At 41.8% G+C, this 26,718-nt stretch overlaps 1 protein-coding gene across 2 annotated transcripts in view; it reads left to right on the top strand.

Moving 5' to 3' along the window:
* Positions 1–26,677, top strand: part of arhgef16 (Rho guanine nucleotide exchange factor 16) — a 34,216-nt gene extending 7,539 nt beyond the window's left edge. For both annotated transcript variants that reach the window (XM_014146177.3, XM_014146178.3), the window contains exons 4-15: positions 900–1,057; positions 3,262–3,318; positions 7,869–8,029; positions 11,998–12,150; positions 12,574–12,703; positions 13,407–13,481; positions 16,713–16,805; positions 17,003–17,157; positions 19,728–19,913; positions 25,508–25,572; positions 25,871–25,972; positions 26,294–26,677. In XM_014146177.3, coding sequence (XP_014001652.2) covers positions 900–1,057; positions 3,262–3,318; positions 7,869–8,029; positions 11,998–12,150; positions 12,574–12,703; positions 13,407–13,481; positions 16,713–16,805; positions 17,003–17,157; positions 19,728–19,913; positions 25,508–25,572; positions 25,871–25,972; positions 26,294–26,433 — 1,475 coding nt within the window. In that variant the 3' untranslated portion in view covers positions 26,434–26,677. The remainder of the gene's footprint in view (positions 1–899; positions 1,058–3,261; positions 3,319–7,868; positions 8,030–11,997; positions 12,151–12,573; positions 12,704–13,406; positions 13,482–16,712; positions 16,806–17,002; positions 17,158–19,727; positions 19,914–25,507; positions 25,573–25,870; positions 25,973–26,293) is intronic.
* Positions 26,678–26,718: the final 41 nt, after the last annotated feature.

Raw genomic sequence — 26,718 nt, 5'->3', positions numbered from 1 at the left:
TTAAAACTCGTTTTTATCCAGGGTCTCCCATTTTCTGCCTGTAGAAGTGGGAGATACTCGTGTGCCTGCATGTTCTACAATGGCGGCCCACAGGCAGAAAATGGGGAAACCCTGGATAAAAACATGTTTTAAACGGTTATTTTATAGCTAAGAAAATATTCAACCCGACAAATCGTAACTGTTGCGCCTAGAGATACTGGATATTTCTCATGAAGTACCTTAACATGCACAATAAATCATTCGATATTAAACTGATTATGGCAGAAGGCGGAGTATGGTATTAGTCATGTAAGCACCTTGATCTGCTTAATCACGTTAACTTTATGACCTTAACGTATGCCGATTTTTAAAGCAACTGGTTTTCTGAGCAATCTTCTGAATTATTAGGACATGGCACTGGAACGCTTAATCAGCTGTATATTTGATCTATGCACATGCCAGCACCTGGAGTGCAAGCCTCGCTCTTGTGCGCAAGTAAAGTGAGTGCGGAAAAAGTATATGCATCTTAAAATTTCTGTGAGAACTATGTCTCAACTCCAAATCAAATAGGCTTTGCAAAAATAACATGGTCAGTGTGGTAGAAAGCCAATGTTTTGCATGTATCAAAAGGCCCATCAGTAGCCTGATTTCAGACGTGCTGTATACAGGCTTGTTAGGAGAAATTATTCTTCTTGCAAAGCATGTAAATGTAAAAAAAAATAGTATTAATCTGACTATCCACAATTATTGTGTGCATGTAACCTGCTGAATGTGTCAAATGAAGTGTTCTTAATGACAGTGAAGTGAGGACTTGAAGTTCTTCAAACATTTCAACATTTTCCATGTCAGTATCACATAACTACAAAAGACATTTCAACATTGCATGGAACAATAAAGTTATTCCTTTCTCTTGCCCGTAGATCCTCGGCTGTACCAGGAGATCAGGGAGCGGGGGCTGCAGCCCACCACTATTACGGATGATGACGACTTTGTCCACGTGGAGCCACCCGGGGAGGACCAGGCCATCGTGGTAAAGAGCTACAGGCCAGCGCAGGTCACCTGGAGCTCGCTACAACAGGTAAGCAGGGAGGAACAGAGGGGTCTTCCAGGCCAGCGGGGACTGGTAGGGGCACAGATGTGGGGTCTGAACCCTGTCAGCAGATGTGATTGTGCATCAACACCGAACTTCGGTGTTGATCATACGCTTTAAAGAAGGCAGTAAAAGGGATGGGTTTCTGAAATTTGAACCAATCTTAATTGTTTTGTGGCCGTCTTAGAATTTTAATTCAAGTGCTACAGAAAGCCTTGTGAAGTAAACAATGCATTGACTGCGTGTATGAAACTGTGGCTTAAAAACATCTTAAAATAACTTGCATTCTTCAATTCACCTTAGTCACCATATATCACTCAGACTTCAAATTAAAGATTTTAGGAACAGAACTTATCATTTTCCACTTAACTTTTTACTTGCCTAGTTCCATAAAGACAAATATACTGTTTTAAATTAAAAGGTGGTGTTTAATTCTATTTGAACCATTGTTTTGAATTCATTCATAAATAAACTCGCCTGACAGTATTGGCCATTTCATTAATAGAGGCTCATTTCCATCCAAACTCTAACTCTGGATTTTACAACATTTTCAGTGCAATTGCATTCCCATATGGATAAAATTTTCTGACTGAGTGCTCTGTCATACAGTATTAGGACAGTGACAATTTGCATAATTTTGGCTCTGTACACAAACACAATGGATTTGAAGGGAAACAATCAAGATGTGCTTTAAATGTAGACTTTCATCTTTGTCAATTATTGTCTGAACCGTGTAGGAATTACAACCATTTTTGTACATAGCGCCCCCCCCCCCCCCCAATTTTAGAGGCTCAAAAGTAATTGGACAAACTAACATAATCCTTTGCAGTCAATGACTGCCTGAAGTCTGGAACCCATAACATCACCAGTTGCTGGGTTTCTTCCCTGGTGATGCTCTGCCAGGCCTTTTAGTGCAGCTGTCTTCAATTCCTTCTTGCTCTTGGTGTTTTGCCTTCAGCAAGTGAAATGCATGCTCAATTGGATTCAGGTGATTGACTTGGCCATTGCAGAACATTCCACTTCTTTGCCTTAAAGTATTGGGTTGCTTTCGCAGTACGCTTCGGGTCATTGTCCATCTGCACTGTAAAGCGCCGTCCAATGAGTTTTGAAGCATTTGGCTGAATCTGAGCAGATAATATAGCCATAAACACTTCAGAATTCATCATGCTGCTTTTGTCAGCAGTCACATCATCAATAAGTAAATACAAGGGAACCAGTTCCAGTGTCAGCCATACAATCCCACGCCGTAACACTACCTCCACCATGCTTCACAGATTAGGTGGTATACTTTGGATCATGAGCGGTTCCTTCCCTTCTCTTCCCATCATTCTGGTACAAGTTGATCTTTGTCTCGTCTATCCATGGGATGTTCCGGAACTGTACAGGCTTTTTTTAAATGTTTTTTGGCAAACTAATCTGGTCTTCATGTTTGACGCTTCCCAATGGTTTACATCTTGTGGTAAACCCTCTGTATTTACTTTTGTGAAGTCTTCTCTTGATTGTTGACTTTGACATAGATACGCCTACCTCTGGAGGGTGTTGTTGATCTGGCCAACTGTTGTGAAAGGGGTTTTCTTCACCAGGGAAAGAATTCTTCTGTCATCCACCACAGTTTTCCGTGGTCTTTTTGGTGTTCCTGCGTTCACCAGTGCGTTCGTTCTTTTTAAGAATGTACCAAATAGTTGATTTGGCCACACCTAATGCTTTTGCTATCTCGCTGATGTGTGTTTAGATTCTTTTCAGCCTAATGAGGGCTTGCTTCACTGGCAGTGACAGCTCTTTGGATTTTGTATCGAGGGTTAACAGCAACAGATTCCAAATGCAAATGCCACACTTAATCAACTCTTGACCTTTTGTCTGCTTACTTGTAAGTGAATGAATGAGGGAATAAAACACACCTGGCCATGGAACAACTGAGTAACCAATTGTCCAATTACTTTTGGTCCCTTAAAGGGGGGGGGACCACATATAAATAGTGCTCTAATTCCTACACCATTCACCCGATTTGGATGTAAAAGTCTGCACTTTCAGCTCATATTCATTATTTAATTTCAACTCCAATATGCTGTGGTGGACAGTGACCAAGTTATTGTTTTAAATGTCCAAATATTTATGTACCTGACTGTATGATGTAATGACAGCCAGTTTATGTACTAATCATTTTGCTGTAAACATCTTCCTCTATGCCTCAGGTGAAGGATAATGACATTCTTCAGATGATCTCTGCTGAGGAGCGGAAGCGACAGGAGGTAAGGGACTCTGTGTTTTTGAATTTACAGCAGGGTCTTTGAGAGTGCCTGCTCTGGGACTCTTTTTTTATTGGTAGTCAGAACACACTATTGTTTAAATATCAAAGTCCACCCGGTACTCTCTGTGTGCTAAATGCAGCCACTCCCTCCATTTGTTGGCTGCCTTAGTCCCTCCACTCCTACTGGCTAACCCTGTAATGTCAATAGCACGATCACCCTTCTCAAAAGTCTTAGAAGCAGCTAGCTGAGTTTCAAACTAGATTTATCAGTGATTAATCTTCTGTAAGGCGAATACGTAAAGCTATAGCTAGCTTAACTATTAATCCATATATTTTATTGCATTAGTGTCCTTTGGAAGCAACAACCATACACAAAGGAGCCATGCCTGTACATTAATGGTTGTTGCTTCCAAAGGATGGACATAGTCCATTCAAAATGGTAAAAGACGTATGGGAACAAAATGTTACACAAGTTTGGAACACATAGTAGACATCATTAAAATAAAGTTCTTTCAGCGACCTTCTTGGTTTCCAAACAAGTGGTCTTTGCATCCCATTCACAATATTCTCATTTAATCCTTTACACATCTTGTAAGGTTATTTTACTATAATAGTTAACTCTAGGGATGTCTGCGACTGAAACAAACGAAGTGGCGACGCTACATTCTCTATCATTGCTGCTGTTTGCTAATTATAGTCGTTAGCCGTATGTGTCCAGTTGTATCTTTTGAATGCTGATCTGTTCAGACCTTTGTATATGTACCGTAATTTCCGAACTATTAAGCGCACCTGAATATTAGCCGCACCCACTGAATTAAAAAAAAAAAGTGTTATTTTGAACATAAATAAGCCGCACATGTCTATAAGCCGCAGGTGCCTACCGGTACATTGAAACAAATGAACTTTACACAGGCTTTAACGAAACACGGCTTTTAACAAAAAATTAGCAGTACGCTTTAGTTGTCTTTTTGCACTGAGTCAATTCCTTACGCTGCTGTTTCCAACGTCTTATCATCGACTCATTAAGACCAAGCTCCCGTGCAGCAGCTCTATTTCCTTTTCCAACAGCCAGATCAATCGCCTTCAACTTGAAAGCTGCATCATATGCATTTCTCCGTGTCTTTGCCATGATGGTGACAAAATGACTACCGTAATCAGAATGATGGGAAGTTTGAGAGCGCTCGATTTAATCCAAACCAAAAAGTTGTTTGACCTTAACCCGTTCGGCAATTTCATTGGTCTAATAAAAGCTTCATGCCGCCAGTTTTTTTTTGAAAGAAAAAAAATGTTGAAAGCGGGAAAAATCCATATATTAGCCGCGTAATTGTTTAAGCCGCGATGTTCAAAGCGTGGGAAAAAAGTTGTGGCTTATAGTCCGGAATTTACGGTATACAACTTTATGTATACCACTTTGTAAAGACACTAAACAAAAATATAAACGCAACATGTAAAGTGTTGGTCCCATGTTTCATGAGCTGAAATAAAAAAAATCCCAGAAATTTTCCATATACACAAAGCTTATTTCTCTCATTTTGTGCACAGATTTGGTTACATCCCTGTTAGTGAGCATTTTCTCATTTGCCAAGATAATCCATGTGGCAAATCAAGCTGATTAAACAGCATGATCATTACACAGGTGCACCTTGTGCGGGGGACAAAAGGTCACTCTAAAATGTGCGGTTTTGTGTCACAACACCATGCCATAGATGCCTCAAGTTGAGGGAGTGTGCAATTGGCATGCCACCAGCGCTGTTGCCAGCGAATTTCATTTCTCCACAATAAGCTGCCTCCAACGTCATTTTAGAGACTTTGGCAGTACATCCAACCGGCCTCACAACTGCAGACCATGTGTAACCACGCCAGTCCAGGACTTCTACATCCGGCTTCTTCACCTGCGAGATTGTCTGAGACCAGCTACCCAGACAGCTGATGAAACTGGGGGTTTGCACAAACTCCGAAAGCGTCTCAGGGAAGCTCATCTGCGTGCTCGTCGTCCTCGCCAAGGTCTTGACCTGACTGCAGTTTGGTGTCGTAACTGACTTCAGTGGGCAAATGCTCACCTTTGATGGCCACTGGCACGCTGGAGAAGTGTGCTCTTCACGAATGAATCCCTGTTTCAACTGTACTGGTCAGATGGCAGACGGCATGTATGGCGTAGTGTTGGCGAGCGGTTTGCCAAAGTCGATGTTGTGAACAAAGTACCCTATGGTGGGGTTATGATATGGGCAGGTGTCAGCTGCGGACAACTAACACTATTGCATTTCATCGATGGCAATTTGAATGCACAGACATACCGTGACGAGATCCTGAGGCCCATTGTCATGCCATTCATCCGCCGCAATCACCTCATGTTTCAGCATGATGATGCACGGTCCCAAGGATCTTGACACAATTCCTGGAAGCTGAAAATGTCCCAGTTCTTCCATGGCCTGTATACTCACCAGACATGTCACTCATTGAGCATGTTTGGGATGCTCTGGATCTACGTGTATGACTGCGTGTTCCAGTTCGCGCCAATATCCAGCAACTTCGCACAGCCATTGTGGAATGTTGTCTCACTCTTCAATCAACAGCCTGATCAACTGTATGCAAAGGAGATGTTGAGCTGCATGAGGCAAATGGTGGTCACACCAGATACTGACTGGTTTTCTGATCCACACCCCTACCTTTTTTTTTAAATAATGATATCTGTGACCCAACAGATGAATATCTGTATCCAGTCATATGAAATCCATATATTAGGGCTTAATGAATTTTTTTCAATTGACTTATTTTCCTTTATATGAACTGTAACACGGGCTGTGGTGACCATATTACTGCCACACTGGCAGTAATGAGTCATGACCGCAGTAAAATTCCATGTGACTGCATGATTCAACAATCTCATTTTATGCACTTTGGACATGCTTTGGTAGTACCCAACTTGTTAATGACCGCCAAGTCCTAATGACCTGGTGCTCAGGGCTCTATTGTCCCTCTAACCTCTCTGACATCAATGTAAATGCATTTGAAAATCACATTAAACACTTATCAAAACAGTAGGCCTATAGTACTTTTACAACTCCCCTCACTGTGATGATCGATTTGAAGAAAACTTCAACAGCAGGTTGAAACAGTGTGAAACTTTTTTTTTTTTTTTTTTTTTGTGGATGTTTCAAAGCCTAACAATGACATAGACAGCGCTTTCTAAGGTGACTAATTCAAAACCTCCATATGATAGGCTTATGAGCCCAAGCCCCAAAATATACTCCTCCAAAAAGTAACATTCAAGTAATCACGTTGAGTGTGGACTGTAGTATTATTATGCATACTGGATTGACTGGTTACCTTATGCTACACTCCAATGTATATACTCTCGAGTCTGGGGAAAGAACATATAGCCCTAGGTTTGTTGATTGTGCAGGGTTTGCCTATAATTAGTGATTTTGAATAGCCTAGTAATAGGGATTTAAATATATATTCATAATGAATTGTGACATTACCATAAGCTATACTGAATATCTCACCACCATGCATTTCCATCTCTCCTTTATTCCTTTCTTGAGCGCACAGACGGACTGTCAAACAGTTTATTTAGTGAAATGTTTCATTGCGAAAACATGTAACTGCACAACAGGAATATCAGTGGCTGATGCATGTTCTTATATTATTTCTCAGCTGCTCATATTAAGCACATGCTCCGCTATAAAACCGAAGTATTGTACAAAACAGACTTGTGGAAAAGCCATTCTAAATTACTAATATGTACAATTATTTTTAAAGACAAGGTTACATTGAAAATAGACTGGGTCAAAATATGATCACTTGAGAACAAGGCAAGGAACAGAGCAAGTTTTATTTTAATTTTTTTGCTTCTTTCTCAAATCATCAATGGCCTATAGTCGCATCATGCATCCCAAAGAATTTCTTAGATCAAAACATATACGGTTTGTATCATTTGCAACTAAAGTTGCCGAATAACTCAATATAGGTCCTGTTTCAAATGATCACTTTTACGCTCAACATAGCCACTTCGTACGTGCACTCGCTCTGTAATGGGAAAAATACCCTTTCAATTTTATTCAGTTAAGTTGAATTCTATTCTTCTTACAATACAATTGTCATGGGACTTATGCATATCTTGGCATCGCATGGCACATGGCCAGATAATGTAGGACAACTCATATTCTGTTCTTCTTAAATACATGTTTCTTTAGACCTGACTAAAATAATGGATTTATTGTGATGTGTATATTAAATTGATTTTATTAGACTTTTTTTTAAATGTAGATGTTCCAAAGGCACGTAGCAGCTGCTTGTATGTGTGGAGGCTTGTAGATGCTAAACCTGTTTTTGTTCATTAACGGTCAACTTACAGAAACTGCCAGTCTTTTGCATGACAATAACCAGCTCGCCACAGCCCTAACTAACTCAGTAAAGTCTTTGAAATTGTTGTTTTAAAAAATATATTTTTAGTGTTCATTGCACAATACAGGTCTTCTTTTTGGGATTCACCCTGCCATATAAGGGGCCTTTTTTCTCCACTGACATTCTCTCACGTGGTTTTGGCAGGCCATCTTTGAGATCATCACCTCAGAGTTCTCGTACCTCCACAGCCTTGGAATCCTGGTGAGGCACTTCAAAGGGAGTGAGGCACTGCGGAAGACCATAACTGCCACCGAGCACCACCACCTCTTCTCCAACATTGCTGTCATTGAAGGTGTCAGCAAAAGGTACTATATTTCTCCGGACTCCAGTTGGAGACCGCTGGGTTAGGATGGTCTCAGTATGAAGGTCACAACATTTCTATCTGGCCTGCAATTGGAATAGTGAGGTTATTAGGTGGCAAACATTCAAATGGCAAACAGGGCCGTGGCCTATATACAGTACCAGTCAAAAGTTTGGACCCACTGACTCATTCAAAGGTTTACTTTTTTACTATTTTCTACATTGTAAGAAAATGGTGAAGACATCAAAACTATGAAATGACACATATGGAAATCATGTATTAACCAAAAAAGTGTTAAACAAATCAAAATATATTTGAGATTCTTCAAAGTAGCCACCATATGTCTTGATAGCTTTGCACACTGTTGGCATTCTCAGTTGGTGCAGGTACAGCCAACTAGCACAATTGTATTGTCAAAGCGATACGCTATATCGTCCCTAAATAATATCCTGATTATGTAACTATCGATTTATTTGTATCACTAATGCATAATAGTCAGAGCCGAGCAGTTGGCTGACGCACACGCGTACCTGGACTAGGCTAGCACTAGGAGATCTCACCATAAGCATCAAATTCCACAAACCGAGCAGCTGGAGGCAATCAGAAGTGCAGGCTGAGGCTGAAACATGTTCCTTGACTCTCATCTTTAGGTTGTTGTCATTCATTACTTATGTGACTTTGATGGTGGAAATCATTATTTCAGTTATCTTGCTTGATCTCCGAGAAACTACAGGCCATCTAAAGAGGTTCAATGAAAGTTAGCAGACCTGGCTCTTCTAGCTAGGACTAGTAACACAGACATACCTAGAGCAAAATTATTGTTATCAATGTTTTGGAAATGCTTGTATGGACAAACATTGAAACATCTGTGAATAAAGAAATCTGTCTAATCTAGTAATTAAATACAGTACTGTTATTCCCATTTTAGATTTGGTTGTTTGCCCAGCTTAAAGGTTCACAATGGGTTAATTTAGGCTGCCTTTACACAACTGGCCCAATTCTGATATTTCTTTCACTAATTGGTCTTTTGACCAATCAGATCAGCTCTGATTGGTCAAAAGACCAATTGGTGGGATATAAGATCAGAATGGGCTGCCTGTGTAAACGCAGCCTCCGATGGAATGAACATGAGCAAGTCTCCTGGAAGGACTCATTGGACGTGTTTAGACACGCTGGCTCAACCGGTTCTACTGCCTAGTAGGTCAGGTGGTATTCAGCAGAGCTTAATAATGATGTTGCGTTCAAGTCTACATTGTTATTGTTTGTTACTGCTGCTTTTTGAATGAAAATGGATCTAGTCTCTGTCAACGGCAATTGCACAAATCGTTATGCGGCTGCCCACAGTTAAAATTGAATGGGAAGTGTGCCGTTCTAATGTGTTTGCTCGACTATCGTGTGGGAGTGTGTGACATTGCTGCTTCAGTTGAGCTGTTTTGGGTGTCAGTTTACTCAAGGTTTCTCAGCAAAAAATGAGTCCCTGTAATGGGTGGGGCTGGAAGTAACAACTAACTTATAGCACATTGGAAATTGTACTATTAGAAGCTAGGGCTGGGTGATATGGCCCAAATGTATCGCGGTATTTAAAAAAAAAAAAAAATATATATATATATATATATATTGGACGCTTTGACGGTATTTTTAGTTTTTGAATAATAAGTTCTACATTTGCTTTATGATTAGTGAGTGATCCTAGGGTGGCAGAACACACTTTCTAAGTGATTTCAATGAGTCTTTCTGCATTCTGATCGTTTTATACTCTTCAATTCAACTTCAACCAAAACAAATTTCAGCACTTTTCTGCACTCAATTGCAGTGGTGGAAAAAGTACCCAATTGTCCTACTTGAGTAAAAGTAAAGATACCTTAATAGAAAATTACTCAAGTGAAAGTCACCCAGTAAAATACTACTTGAGTAAAAGTATTTGGTTTTAAATATACTTAAGTATCAAAAGTAAGTGTAAATAATTTCAAATTCCTTATATTAAGCAAACTAGATAGCACCATTTTATTTGTTTTAATTTACAGATGGCCAGGGGCGCACTCCAACACTCAGACATAATTTACAAACAAAGCATTTGTGTTTAGTGAGTCTTCCAGATCAGAGGCAGTAGATGACCAGGGATGTTCTCTTGACGTGTGTGAGAATTGGACCATTTTCCTGGTCTGCTAAGCATTCAAAATGTAACAAGTACTTTTAAGTGTCAGGGAAAATGTATGGAGTTAAAAGTACAGTATTTTCTTTGGGAATGTTGTGAAGTAAAAGTTGTCAAAAAAAGTACAGATGCCAAAAAACGGCTTAAATAGTACTTGAGAGTATTTTTACGTAAGTACTTTACACCACTGCTCAATTGAGAGAATTTCCACACTGCCACGTAGGGCTGCACGATGTGGGCAAATCTAGGACTTATTTTTTTAACTAAATGTTGCGATTTGACTTGCGAATTAGAGCAAAACTGCTGGAATCATGGAAATAGAATCACTATTATATAATGGTGTTTGAGATGCCAACGAATTAAAATGCCAGGGAGGAGTTATTGCGACATGGTAGGATCTAGTGTTGACATGTGTTTCCTAGGGGACCCTATAAGCTTTGGCTACATTGCATGTTTTCTCTTAGCTACTTCATGTAGCTAGCATATTCCTCTTTGTTTTAGAAGATACTGTTGCACAAACAACATGCTCATTTAGGTCTACACCATCAGGCTGTATTGGCTAGCTACGTTTGCTCTTACTCAGTACATTTATTAGCATTAGCGGCTAACAAGATTTAGGGCAACTTGCTAAGAAAAGACAAACTAGCCGTGTCATTATAGAACGCTATTGGATTTATATTACGAAGTAATCAACATGTGCATCAACATGTGCAGCATTGCGCATGCAGACTGAACGCAAGTGTCTCGTGGTTGAGGAACGTCTAGTGCGCTCCTTGAGTGACAGGGGGCGTGGCACTGGGAGAAAGCCAATTATTCAAGTTTATTGAGGCAAATTCTTTAAGAACATTCTTATTTACAATGTTAGCATAGGAACAGTGGGTTAACTGCCTTGTTCAGGGGCAGAACGACAGAATATATATATATTATTTATTTTTACCTTGTCGGATTCGATCTAGCAACCTTTCGGTTGCTGGCTCAACGCTCTAACCGTTAGGCTACCTGCCCAAGTAGCGAAGTAAAGTACACATGGCGTATCACATTTAACAAACCAAACATTCAAATACCGGTATAGAAGGTAAAGTAAAAATCCAAACCATTTTCGGTGTATCATAAAATACGGTATACCGCCCAGCCCTATGTAATACATCATTGGCCTTACTAGCTTAGCTAATTTTGTTTTGATTTCTTTTAATGCTTTCCTAGCTCACATTTAGTGTAGTAGATTGTGGTATTTTCATTAATGTGCACTCTGAGATAGTGGAACATCAATTTTATTACCACCGTGTGCCTTTTTGAAAGTGGACAAACATCATTTGCTATCTCCAATATCAGTTCACAACCAAATAAAATCAAAATATCCCCTCCCTCCACCCAAGTCTTTAGATCTGTTCATTATGACATGGTTTTTCAAACTGGGTCCTGGTTCCTGCCACTCCCACTTGCATTTTTTTTTCTCTAACACTGATTTTTAAATAACAACCCATCAACCAACAAGCTTTGCTTATTTGAATCAGCTGTGTTGTGCTAGGTCAAAACCCAAAATGTGCACCTGGGGGGAACCCTGCATTATGACATGCTATCAGTCTCTGGTATTGAACTGTAAAAGTCTAAGCAATCAAAAGATCACAAGTGCCATTTTCAGGGCAGCACTAAGAGGTCAATTACAACCTTTGTACAATGCTGCTGCTGGCTGCGCTTGGAATATTCTCAACGTAACTGCCTTAGTCACTGCGGTTATTATTAAACGGCGGCTCCGGTACAGTAGCTCTTATGGTTAGAGAGGGAAGGGAACAGTTATGCATGTGTTCTGTTCTCGACAGGTTTTTCGACGACCTTGAAAGGCGTCACCATGACAACGTGGTGATCCAGGACATCAGCGACATAGTGCAGAACCACGCCGCTCACCACTTTGAGCCCTACATCGTGTACTGCTCCAACGAGACCTTCCAGCAGAGGACGCTGCAGAAGCTGCTGTGAGTAGGACAAATTTAAGGGCCTTGTTCGAATACCTCAGAAATGCATCCTTCCTTCAAGTACAGATCTATAAGTGATTTGATTGGTGAGAGTACACATCTAACTAATTCAGATCTGTGACTACATCAAGTAAGGTTGAAAAGAAGTATGCATTTCTGAAGTAATCGAACAGGGCCAATAACAGAAACCCTGATTAAATACGTTTAACATGCATCCCTTTGTCCTCCTTTCCTTAAAGTAATCAAATCACCAAATCTAAATGGTTGGATAAATGAAAATCAGGTTTTCCACTACGTAGGTTATACCAATCCAGTCATGTCCGATCAGTGAATGGGCTAAGTATTAAAGGATAATGCAATGTTGAAATGATTCAAACATGACTTATAGTGGCTTCATCTTCTCTCCTTGTTTGTGTCTCTCAGAACGAGCAACAATGCTTTTAAGGAGGTGCTGAAACGGATTGAGGGGAGTGGCGAGTCCCAAGGCCTGCCCATGATCTCCTTCCTCATCCTTCCAATGCAGAGGGTCACCCGGCTGCCGCTGCTATTAGATGTAAGTCCCTCACAATTCCTCTGATGGGAGTCAACAGGTGAATCCCAAAAGTCTGTCTTGATTCCTTGCATCCTCCTTTTCAAAACGTCAAGGGTAAGCGAGGAGAAAATTTGGCATTTTCCTCTGATCTCGTAATGTCCCTCAAGGAGAGGGGTCCGTGAGATTCAAACATTGCAGAATTGCTATGACACACTGCAGAGAGGCCTTGGGCGCACCCTAATGGAGAGATTTGACACCAGACCAATAATAGTCAAAGCCCTGCCACTGGTATAGGAAAGGGTTCTCCAACTCCAGTCCTGGAGAGTGCTGCTGGGTCTGCAGGCTTTTGCTCAACACCAACACTCATTATTCAACTAATTGTTTAGTTGATTATTTGAAACAGATGTGTTAGTGTTGGGCTGGAATTAATTCCTGCACACCCTGTACCTCCATAGGACCAGCATTGGAAACCCCTGTTGTAAAAGGATTGGGTATCCGTACGGACAGGAGTCTCTCCTGTCGACGTGACCCGACTAGGCTATTACTATAGGGCCTAGAGGTATTCATTGTTCTATAAGCAGATTCCCAGGGTGAACCAGTTGCGACATCTGGTATCCAGGGGTTGAAATCCGGATGGGCAATAGGTGGTTTTGTAGTAGTTGGGACCCCAACCTCATCCATCCATCCATATCTCTCTCTCTCTTTCTCTCTTTCTCTCTACCAGACAATCTGTCAGAAAACTCTAGACACAACGGCGGAGCACTTTGCTGCAGTGTGGGCCCTGAAGGCCATCAGTAAGGTAGGCTGCTCCACAAACCCTGCATGTTCATTGTTGCGTCCGTCCTCCAACATTTCTAAATGTCGACCTTTTTGAACGCTTCACAGGCCTGCAACAGACATCCATTTTGATTTGTCATATTGTTCTATACATCTAACTTAATCGCGCATGGTGTATTGTTGGTATGTTGCAGTACTGCTACAGCTATACCCTGGCACTGTAACAACTTACAGTGCATTCGGAAAGTATTCAGACCCCTTTACTTTTTCCACATTTTGTTACGTTACAGCCTTATTCTAAAATTGATTGAATTGTTTTTTTTTCTCAATGTACACACAATGCCCCATAATGACGAAGCAAAAATGGGTATTTAGACATTTTTGCAATGTATTAAAAATAAACTGAAATTACATTAACATAAGTATTCAGACCCTTTACTCAGTAATTTGTTGAAGCACCTTTGGCAGTGACTACAGCCTCAAGTCTTCTTGGGTATGACTACAAGCTTGGCACACCTGTATTTGGAGTTTCTTCCATTCTTCTCTGCAGATTCTCTCAGGTTGGATGGGGAGCATCGCTGCACAGCTATTTTCAGGTCTCCAGAGTTATTCGATCGGGTTAAATTCCAGGCTTTGGCTGGGCCACTCAATGACTTTCAGAAACTTGTCCTGAAACCACTGCTGTGTGCTTAGTGTCGTTGTCCTGTTGGAAGGTGTACCGTTTCACCAGTCTGAGGTCCTGAGCGCTCTGTACTTTGCAAGTTCTCTGTACTTTGCTCCATTCCTCTTTCCCTTGATCCTGACTAGTCTCCCAGTCCCTGCTGCTGAAAAACATCCCCACAGCATGATGCAGCCACCACCATGCTTCACCGTAGGGATGGTGCCAGGTTTCCTCCAGATGTGACGCTTGGCATTCTGGCCAAAGAGTTTAATCTTGGTTTCATCAGACCAGAGAATCTTGTTTTCATGGTAAGTTCTTTAGGTGCCTTTTGTGGCAATCTCTAAGCGGGCTGTCATTTACTGAGGAGTGGCTTCCATCTGGCTACTCTACCATAAAGGCCTGATTGGTGGAGTGCTGCAGAGATGGTTGTCCTTGTGTAAGGTTCTCCCATCTCCACAAAGGAGCTCTGTCAGTGACCATCAGCTTCTTGGTCACCTCCCTGACCAAGGCTCTTCTCCCCCGTTTGGTTGGGCGGCCAGCTCTAGGAAGAGTCTTGGTTGTTCCAAACTTCTTCCATTTAAGAATGATGGAGGCCATTGTGTTCTTGGACCTTCAATGCTGCATAATTATTTTTGTTTTGTACCGTTCCCCAGATCTGTGCCTTGACACAATCCTGTCTCTGAACTCTACAGAAAATTCCTTCAACCTCATGACTTGATTTTTGCTCTGACATGCACTGTCAACTGTGGGACCTTTTTTTATATAGACAATTGTGTGTGTGCCTTTCCAAATCATGTCCAATCAATTGAATTTACCACAGGTGGACTCCAAGTTGTGGAAACATTTCAAAGATGATCAATGGAAACCAGATGCACCGGAGCTCAATTTTAAGTCTCACAGCAAAGGGTCTGAATACTTATGTAAATAAGGTATTTCTGTTAATAAAGTAGCAAATTCTAAACCTGTTTTTGCTTTGTCATTATGGGATATTGAGCTTTTTATTTAATTAACTCAGCGAAAAAAGAAACGTCCCCTTTTCAGGACCCTGCCTTCCAAAGATAATTTGTAAGAATCCCAAACTTCACAGATCTTCATTGTAAAGGGTTTAAACGCTGTTCTCCATGCTTGTTCAATTAACCATAAACAATTAATGAACATGCACCTGTGGAATGGTCGATAAGACACTAACAGCTTAGACAGTAGGCAATTAGGTCAGTTATGAAAACTTGGGACACTAAAGAGTCCTTTCTACTGACTCTGAAAATCACCAAAAGAAAGATGCCCAAGGTCCCTGCTCATCTGTGTGAACGTGCCTTAGGCATGCTGCAAGGAGGCATGAGGACTGCAGATGTGGCCAGGGCAATAAATTGCAATGTCCGTACTGTGAGATGCCTAAGACAGCACTACAGGGAGACAGGACGGACAGCTTATCGTGTGTAACAACAGATGCACAGGATTGGTACATCTGAACATCACACCTGCAGGACAGGTACAGGATGGTAACAACTGCCCGAGTTACACCAGGAACACACAATCCCTCCATCAGTGCTCAGACTGTCCGCAATAGGCTGGACTGAGGGCTTGTAGGCCTGTTCTAAGGCAGGTCCTCACCGGTAACGTCGCCAATGGGCTTAAACCTATCGTCGCTGGACTAGGCAGGACTGGCAAAAAGTGCTCTCCATTGACGAATTGCGGTTTTGTGTCACCAGGGGTGATGGTCGGATTCGCGTTTATCGTCAAAGGAATGAGTGTTACACCGAGGCCTGTACTCTGGATCGATGTGGAGGGTCCGTCATGGTCTGGGGCTTTTTTTTCTTTATTTTTACCTTATTTAACTAGGCAAGTCAGTTAAGAACAAATTCTTATTTTCAATAACGGCCTAGGAACAGTGGGTTAACTGCCTTGTTCAGGGGCAGAAGGACAGATTTTTACCTTGTCAGCTCGGGGATTCGATTTTGCAACCTTTCGGTTACTAGTCCAATGCTCTAACCACTAGGCTACTTGCCGCCCCAGGCCATGTGTCACAACATCATCGGACTGAGCTTATTGCAGGCAATCTCAACGCTGTGCGTTACAGGGAAGACATCCTCCTCCCTCATGTGGTACCCTTCCTGCAAGCTCCTCCTGACATGACCGTCCAGCATGACAATGTGACCATGTTTGTTCTGTGCGTGAATTCCTGCAAGACCTGAATGTCAGTGTTCTGCCATGGCCAGGAGATGCACTGCAGTACTTAGTATCTGGTGTGGTTTCCAGTTGCATTGACTGTTACTTTTGATTTTGACCCCTCCCCCTTTGTTCAGGGACACTTTCTTCCATTTGTTAGTCACATGTCTGTGGAGCTTGTTCAGTTGTTGACTCTTGTTCATATAAATATTTACATGTTAAGTTTGCTGAAAATTAACACAGTTGACAGTGGGAGGACATTTTTATTTGCTGAGTTTACACTTTAGAATAAGGCTGTAACGTAACAGTGGAAAGTCAAGGTCTGAATGCGCAGTACATTTCCTTTGCTGTGTGTTGGATTACTGAGCATTGTGCAACCAAAATAGATCTGTAAATGAAATGTTGCATGTGTTCTCATCCCATCAGTTGGTGAATAGCTGCAACAACGGAGCAAGGCGAATGGAGAGGACCGAACAGATGTACACTATTCAGAAGCAGATGGAGTTTGGCAAGATCAAGGTACGGCCAAGCAGACCTTCACTCACAGCACTACATTTCAATAATTTTTTTATGTTTGTCTTGTTAGCTTTTTACTAATTTATTTATACTTATTGTTTGATCCATTTTATTTTAAATGTGTTGTGACCGAGTACCTTTTTAATTTATTTTATATATAATTTTAAAAAATTACAAAATAAACCTGAATCTGTCCTCAGCCTTTCCCACTGGTGTCGTCATCACGGTGGCTGCAGAAGCGCGGGGAGCTGGCCGTCTGCACTGAGGAGCTCAGTATCTTCTGGAAGGCCTTCAGCCACAGGAGCTACTACCTGTTCCTCTTCAACGACGTGCTCATCGTCACCAAAAAGAAGAGGTGAGAGAGCCTCAGCCTCTGACAATACGAATCTTTATGGGCTGAGATGAAAAGTTAAGTGCAGTTTGGGGTCAGCGCAATGTGGTTCGATTTTAATTCTGGCCTCCGTCCATAACATTTGTCCCAAAGCGTATTCATACAACAGACAAATCACATTTTGATGTAACAGAATAAGTTCTTATGCTGGTTTCACACTCGCATCCAACTCATTCATTTGAAGAGGAGTCATTTATCTGCTGTCCTTCTACTTAAGCCAGTGGAGACAGGTCATGACCTCTGGGGGAGGGGGGGGGTTGAGTAGGGCCAGCTGCGACCTGTCATGGAAAGTAGGAGAGGATGGCGGGAGGGAAGATGTTGCTGAGCATGCCTGGGATTCCTAGAACCCCCTTACACCATGTCTGTTCAGCAGACTCCAGTCAGCGTGTGTGTCCATGCGCCTGAGTTAGAAGGCTATATCCATGTCAACGGTGAGAGGAAGCGATATGCCAGTGTGCTGGCGTCATGTTCAGAACTGTGTCTCAAGGCCATCTTACAATCTTCAGGTCACAATGACTGTCTAGAGAAGCCTGGTCCCAGATCTGTTTGTGCTTTTGCCTACTCCGTAGTCATGCCAACTGTTGGATCTTAGCACAAGACAATAACCCCAAGCACTAATCAAAATCTACAAAAATGGTTAATTGACCACAAAATCAACATTTTGTAATGGTAATCTGCCTCCGGACTTGTACCCCAATTGAAAACCCATGGTTTTAATTGACGAGGGCAGTGCAGAGGAAGGATGTCAAGGATCTGGAAACATTCTGTATGGCGTAATATTCTAATTTCAACTCAATGTCTTCTCTAATCCCACAACCTTTTAGCAAAAGTCTGTTTTTACCCTCGTGAGGGGAGGGTGCTAGAGTATTGAAAAGGGGTGTCAATTTTTAATCCCCTGATTTAACTTTTTTTTTAATGACTTGTGAAATTGTATTAGTATAAAATATCATACTAATATAATTTCACAAGTCATATATTTATTTTTTTGCATACAATATAGCTCAGTATTTTTTTTTTTTTTGCCAATCTTTATCAAGGGTGCCAATAATTAGACCTGACTGTATACAGTACCAGTCAAAAGTTTGGACACCTACTCATTGACGTTTTTTTTTTTAAGCTGTTTTCTACATTGTCTCCCCACTATTATTCTACAAACTATGAAATACTACATGATTCCATGTGTTAACCCCCCAAAAATAACAAATGAAAATATATTTGAGTAGCCACCCTTTCCCTTGATGACAGCTTTGCACACTGTTGGCATTCTCTCAACCAGCTTCATTAGGTAGTCCTTAATGAATTTGAGTCAATCAGTTGTAGGGTTGGAATACAGAAGATGGCACTATTTGGTAAAAGACCAAGTCCATATTATGGAAAGAACAGCTCAAATAAGCAAAGGGAAACGACAGTCCATTACTTTAAGACATGAAGATCAAGCTTTCAAAACTTTGAAAGTTTCTTTAAGTGCAGTCGCAAAAGCCATTAAGCACTATGATGAAACTGGCTCTCATGAGGCCCGCCACAAGAAATGAGGACCCAGAGTTACCTCTGCTGCAGTGGATGTTCATTAACTGCACCTCAGATTGCAGCCCAAATAAATGCTTCCAAGAGTTCAAGTAACAGACACATCTCAACATCAATTGTTCAGGAGGAGACTGTGAATCAGGCCTTCACAGTCAAATTGCTGCAAAGACACCACTACTAAAGGACACCAATAAGAAGAGACTTGCTTGGGCCAAGAAACACGAGCAATGGACATTAGACCGGTGGAAATCAGTCCTTTTGGTCTGAGTCCAAATTTGAGATTTTTGGTTCCAACCGTCTTTGTGAGACGAGGAGTAGGTGAACGGATGATCTACACGTGTGATGGTCTCGGTGTGCTTTGCTGGTGACACTGTCAGTGATTTAAAAAAATATATATATATTTAGAATTTAAGGCACACTTAACCTGCATGGCTACCACATTCTGCAGCGATACGCCATCCCATCTGGTTTGGGCATAGTGGGACTATCATTTGTTTTTCAACAGGACAATGACCCAAAACACCTCCAGGCTGTGTAAGGGCTATTTGACCAAGGAGAGTGGAGTGCTGTGACCTGGCCTCCACAATCACCCAACCTCAACCCAATTGGGATGAGTTGGACCGCAGCGTGAAGGAAAAGCAGCCAACAAGGGCTCAGCATCTGTGGGAACTCCTTCGAGACCGTTGGAAAAGCATTCCAAAAGCATACCTCATGAAGCTGGTTGAGAGAATGCCAATAGTGTGCAAAGGGTGGTGACTTTGAAGAATCTAAAATGTATATATTTTTTGATTTACCACTTCTTTTTTAACTACTACATGATTCCATATGTGTTATTTCATAGTTTTGTCTCAGCCTATTACTCTACAATGCAGAAAATGGTAAAAAATAATGAAGCCCTTGAATGAGTTGGTGTCCAACTTTTGACTTGTACTGTATGTGGCGATTTATTATACATGCATGTACAGGATATGTTTCAAACACACATGAACATGTAATTCGTGTGTGTCCAGTGAAGAGAGCTATGTGGTGATGGACTATGCCACGCTGGTGAATGTGGAGGTGGAATCGGCAGAGGAGATGGAGGGACGGACATCACCACCCGCCAAGGGAGGCTCCGCCCACCTGTCTCTGCGGCTGCTGATGTCGAGGAACAGCGAGGGGAGACCGGAGGAGATCGCTCTGGTCGCTGAGTCCAGGTATCACTAGCTCTTTCATTCTCATTCAGTCCAATACTGGTTACAGGCATGTATGAGTCATTAAAAAAAAAAAATAATAATAATCTGAAGGCTTATGTTATCAGAAAATTGTATTTAGTCAGGATCATCATAAGGCGGTTGCTCATGATACATCTTAAAGCATACAGTGCATTCAGAAAGTACTCAGACCCCTTCCACATTTTGTTACATTACAGCCTTGTTCTAAAATTATTTAGTTAATCCATCTATACACACACTACCCCATAATGACAAAGCAGAAACTTTTTTTTAGGAAAGGGGGGTACCTAGTCAGTTGTCCAACTGAAATGGTTCTTTCGCATTTAACCCAACCCCTCTGAATCAGAGGTGTGGGTGGCTTTTTAGAAATGTTTGCAAATGTATTCCAACAAAACTAACACCTTATTTACATAAGTATTCAGACCCTTTGCTATGAGACTTGCAATTGAGCTCCGGTGCATCCTGTTTCCATTGATCATCCTTAAGCTGTTTCGACAACTTGATTGGAGTCCACTTGTTGTAAATGCAACTGACTGGACATGATTTGGAAAGGCACACACCTGTCTACATAAAGTCCCACAGTTGACAGTGCATGTCAGAGCAAAAATCAAGTCATGAGGTTGAAGGAATTGTCTGTTGGGCTCAGTGACAGGATTGTGCCAAGGCACAGATCTGGAGAAGGGTACCAAAAAATTTATGCAGCATTGAAGGTCCCCAAGAACACAAAGGCCTCCCTTCTTAAATGGAAGAAGTTTGGAACAACCAAGACTCTTCCTAGAGCTGGCCGCCCAGCCAAACTGAGCAATCGGGGGAGAAGGGCCTTGGTCAGGGAGGTGGCCAAGAACCTGATGGTCACTCTGACAGAGCTCCAGAGTTCCTCTGTGGAGATGGGAGAACCTTCCAGAAGACCAACCATCCCTGCAGCATTCCACCAATCAGGCTTTTATGGTAGAGTGGCCAGACGGAAGCCACTCTTCAGTAAAAGGCACATGACAGCTCGCTTGAAGTTTGCCAAAAGGCATCTTAAGGACTCTGACCATGAGAAACAAGATTGGCCTGAATACCAAGCGTCACATATGGAGGAAACCTGGCACCATCCCTACAGTGAAGCATGGTGGCAGCATGCTGTGGGGATGTTTTTCAGCAGCAGGGACTGGGAGACTAGTCAAGATCGAGGGAAAGCTTAACGGAGCAAAGTACAGAAAGATCCTTGATGAAAACTTGCTCCGGACCTCTGACTGGGGTGAACGTTCACCTTCCAACATGACAACGACCCTAAGCACACAGCCAAGACAACACAGGAGAGGCTTGGGGACAAGTCTCAATGTCCTTGAGTGGCCCAGTCAGAGCCCGGACTTGAACCCGATCGAACATCTCTGGCGAGACCTGAGAATAGCTGTGCAGCGACGCTCCCCATCCAGCTATGTAGACTTTAATTTTGTCACTTCCTGTTGTACGAGGAAGAGCTTGGTTTTGTTTGTTTAAAAGTATATTGGAAAGTTCTTGGTAGCTACCTAGCTTATATTGGTTCCCGCGACGCAGTTGGCATCAGTTGCTGGGACTGCTTGTATTGTTCCAGTGATCCTGCCGACTAAGGATGGGTCTGAGGAGCTATTTGGTGTCGCTGCTAGCTAGCTGGATGTCAAGCTAGCGCGGTGTTCTTGAACACAGCCCGTGATGCGGTTAGCTATTGTGGCTGGGACCGCAGATTGTCCGGGGTTTGTGACTAGATCCCTGACATTTTCCCTGTGACCTGCCCTGTCTGGAACTGCGAGGAGTAACAGCCTAACTTAAGATGTTGGCTACTATGACAAGGACCAAAGCCGGTGGGAGTACCGTTGAGGACAGTGCCAGTGGTGTCTCTCTATCACACGTGAAGGATCTTTTAAAGAGACCTATAAGCAGTTGTTACAAGTGTTTTGTCCAAATACTTGTGGATTCTACTAATAAAAGAATGGACGACCTGACCAGAGGTCCAGGACCTGAAGAACAGTTTGCAGTTCTCCCAGGGTCAGCTCGACGAGTTGAAACAGGAGAACGGCAAGATGACAGCAATCTGTCATTTTAGAGAGGACATTAGTTCTGTGCGTGAATCCATGTTAACAATGACAGCTAACAATGACAACACAGGACTGGAAAACCCACCACCGGCCGACCAGTGGTCAAATTCCTGAGGTTCAAGAACAAGGTAGCTGTTCTGGAAAGAGCCAAGAACTTGAGAGGAACATATCTTCCTCAACGAGGACTATCCTGAAGCTGTGCGCCAGAGGAAAGCACTGATCCCAGCCATGAAAGCTGCCAGAGTGTGTGGGGACATTGCGTACATCTGCTACGACAGGCTCATTGTCCACCCTCCCTCCCAGAAGCCTGGAAGTGATGAGCCAAGCCTATGGGTTCGTAACCTCAACTCCGCAGCACGCACACAAATTGATTAATGGACTGCTGAATGTGTGTATGATTTTAATCTTGCTTTGTCTCTAAGCTACTCAGGAAAGTGCTGAAAATGGCTCTTATATGTAGTCTTAGCAAGTAACTGATTTCATTAACCTTATTTCTAACATCAGAACATTCACATTAGCCATTTCGAAGACTCACTTAGATAAATAATTTGATACATCAGTAGCAATCCAAGGATATAATATTCATAGAAGAGACAGAGATTCTTATGGGGAGAAGTTGCTGTATATATTCAGAGCCATGTCCCTGTAATGCTTAGAAGATCTTTGCTTATTGACGTGTTGTGGTTGCAGGTTCACTTGGCACATCTAAAGCCTTTTTCTTTTGGGGTGTTGCTATAGGCTACCAAGTGCTAACAGTCAGTATCTAAATAATGTGTCAAATGCTTGCTAGTGTATGTGATGTAAACAGAGGACTACTTTCTTGCGGACCTGAATAGTGACTGGTTTTCATCAAGCTGTCTGCTCAAGAGGAAGCTTCTTACTGTAACCAGTGCCTGTAATCTGGTTCAGGTTATTAATCAACCTACCAGGGTGTTTACAAACAATACAGGAACAAGATCATCCACATGTATCGATCACATCTTTAGTAATGCTGTAGAACTTTGTTCTAAATCTATATCCGTACCCATTGGATGCAGTGATCACAATATAGTGGCTATATCCAGGATAGCCAAAGTTCCAACAGCTGGGCCTAAAATAGTGTATTTACAGATCATACAAAATATTTTACTGTGACTTATGTGGATATTAAAAATATTTGTGGGTCTGTGATTAATGAGGAGCATCCAGACGCTGCACTTGATGAATTTATGATCAATGTTAAACTGACTGTTAGAACTGTTAAGGCTCCATGGATTGAGGAATTGAAAAACTGTATGGTTGACATCTGACTGCCTTACTTACTGCAAATTGAGATTGTGACTAAACTCAATAAAAATAACTATTATGAAGCCAAGATCAATGATATGAAGAATGATGGGGGGAAAAAAAAAAAAACTTGGCAGAAAAACATTCAACTCCATCTTTCGTCGATGGCTTATTCATCACAAAACCATTTGATGTTGCCAATTATTTTAATGATTATTTCATTGGCAAAGTGGGCAAACTTAGGCAGGAAATGCCCACAAACTGAGCAATTATATTCATGCATAAAAAAGAATGAAAGAAAAGCAGTGCAAGTTTGAATTTTGTAAAGTTAGTGTAGGCGCGGTGGGAAAATTATTGTTAACGATCAATATTGACAAACCTCCTGGCATTGACAACTTAGGCATTGCTATAGTCAGCCACCATCCTCCGTAGCTTTCTGTCATATTTTTAATCTGAGGCTAGAGGGAAGTCATTGTCCTCAGGCCTGGAGGGAAGCCAAAGTAATTCCGTTACCCAAGAGTGGTAAAGCGGCCTTTACTAGTTCTAACAGCAGACCTATAAGCTTGCTGCCAGCAATTAGCAAACTGTTGGAATTTTTTTTGACCAAATACAATGCTATTTCTCTAAACAAATTAAGACTTTCAGCATGCTTATAGAGAAGGACACTCAACATGTACTGCACTGACACAAATGACTGATTTGTTGAAAGAAATTGATATTGACCATAACCTGTTGAACTTAAGTGCTATGGGTTTTCAACCTCTGAAATATCGTGGATTGAGCTATCTAATAGAACTCAAAGGGTTTTCTTTAATGGAAGCATCTCTAATGTCAAACATGTAAAGTGTGGTGTACTGCAGGGCAGCTCTCTAGGCCCTCTAAAAATAGAAATGAGTACCAATGACCTGGCATTAAAGCCACGTGTCCATGTTTGCTGATGATTCAACCATATACGCATCAGCAACCACAGCGAATGAAGTCACTGAAACCCTTAGAGTTGCAGCCTGTTTTGGAATGGATGGCCAGTAATAAACTGGTCCTGAACACCTCTAAAACTACGAGCATTGTATTTGATACAAATCATTCCTTAAGTGCTAGACCTCAGCTAGTGTGGTGATTGAACAAGTTAAGGAGACTAAATTACTTGGCATTACCTTAGATTGTAAACTGTCATGGTCAAAACATGGTTGCAAAGATGGGGAGAGGCTCTGCTTTTTTGACACCACTTCAAAAGCAAGTTCTGCAGGCTCTAGTATTGTCTAGTCTAGTCATGTGGTCCAGTACTGCAAGGAAAGCTGCAGCTGGCCCAGAACAGAGTGGGATGTTTTGCTTTTAATTGTAATCGGAGGGCTGATAAATACTATTTATGCCAGTCTCTTGGCTAAGAGTTGAGGAGAGACTGACTACATCACTACTTTTTATAAGAAACAGTGTTAAATCCTAAATTGTTTGCATAGTCAACTTACACACACACACGCCATCAGGGGTCTTTTCATAGTCTCCAGAACAAATTCAAGAAAATGTAGTTATATAGAGCCCTTATTGCGTGGAACTTTCCATCTCATATTGCTCAAATAAACAGCAAACATGGTTTCAAAAAACAGAAAGCAACGCCTCTCCCCTATTTGACCTAGATAGTTTGTATGCATTGATATGTAGGCTACGTGTGCCTTTTTTTAATGTATGTAGTTGTTTTGTGGACCCCAGGAAGAGTAGCTGCTGCTTTTGCAACAGCTAATGGAGATGCTAATAAAATACCAACCTGACAGCGCTTGAGGATCTGCAGAAAAGAATGGGAGAAACTCCCCAAATACAGGTGTGCCAAGCTTGTAGCATCATTCCCAATCAGACTAGAGCCTGTAATCGCCACCAAAGGTGCTTCAACGAAGTACTGAGTCAAGGTTCAGAATATTTATGTAAATGTGGTATTTCAGTTTGTTTTTAATATATTTGCAAACATTTCTAAACTGTTTTTGCTTTGTCATTATGGTGTATGGATTGATAAGGGGGGGGGGGGAGAAACAACTTAATTTTAGAATAAGGCTGTAATCTGGAAGGGGTCTGAATACTTTCTGAATGCACTAACTGCATTCAGCAACTGCTGGTCAGGATAAGGGTTAGTAGATGGTCTGTAGCTCATCTTTACCGAAAGTGAAACCTGAATCTCCTCCCCATGCTTTGGAATGCACAACTGATACAACCAGTTTCTACTAACAATGCCATGAGTGTCTGATCTGTCTTAATTTCAAGGGTCGACCGCGCTCGTTGGGTAAGTGCTCTCCGGGAGCACAAGCAGAACAGGACCAGTGCAGACGGTAGGATTATTAGATGCAATTTACCTTGATTGCTGGTTATGTCAGTGGTGGGGGAAGCTACTCTGAAAATATAATTGACCAACTACTTCACACTGGAAGACGTTAAGCTACACTAAACCTGCCCGTAACTATTTTTCTTATCTGTTACTTTGGATCTAGTGATCTACTTTGAAAAATCATATGTAAATCTCCCCCCAGAACCACTAGTGGTGACTAGCTACATGTATCTGCTTTCCTACACTTTCCATTGCAATGACATTGGTTAACTTATTAGTGGGCCTTTTTTATGGTGTTTCAGGCCTGCCGCAGTACGAGGCCACTAAAGCCTACATGCCCAAGGAGCCAGATGAGCTAGGCCTGCAGCAAGCAGAGGTAGTCATCCTCCTGCAGAAAGAAGAGGGTAAGTCTGGATAGAAACAAGTAACCTAGCGCTAACACTTAAGGGGCAACCTGCAATAGCTACATCAATTTTTGGACTTGTAAGTTAGTATGTACCCATTGATTTAAAGATGCCTTATGAGTTTAGCTAAACTGTCATACCAAATAAGCTTGTTTTACTCAATGTTTACACTTAATTGGTTTGAATCAAAAGTATTGGTTTACTTTTCAAACCCCATCCCTCAGCTTTTTAGTGAAACCATGAAGTGCAGTTTGCTGCTTTAAGTGTGTTAAGATAATCTTAAATCATATTGCTACCAAAATATCTTCCTTCCTGTTGTAGACTGGTGCCATGGGGAGAGGATGAGGGACGGGGAGAGGGGCTGGTTTCCTGCCAGTTGTGCCACGGAGATCACCAACCGCATTGCCAGGGAGAACAATGTACAGCGTATGAAGCGCCTGCGCAAGGAAACCAACGTTTAGCCAACCAACATCCCTGCCTCAATCAGTAATAGACCTCGCTTGGGCAGGAAGTAGTTGCCATGTACATTTGAAGTGGTAGTGTTGTATGAATTTAATGTCAGTTATTGTGTAAATGTATTTCTATTTTACATTCATTTGAAACATGCCATGGTGGTGGGACTTAGCATCAGTAATGCCTTCCCCATCAATGTTAATTGTGCGATGCCTGCAAGTGCCAAATAAATATTCAAACTTGTATACAGTATACCCCCCAAGTCCTTGGTTGTCATGCATTTGGACAGAGCA

This window comes from Salmo salar, chromosome 15, assembly GCF_965601325.2.
Source record: "Salmo salar chromosome 15, fSalSal1, whole genome shotgun sequence".
Taxonomy (NCBI): Eukaryota; Metazoa; Chordata; class Actinopteri; order Salmoniformes; family Salmonidae; genus Salmo; species Salmo salar.
Note: the sequence above shows the minus strand (reverse complement) of the source record. Positions and strands in the feature narration are given on the sequence as shown.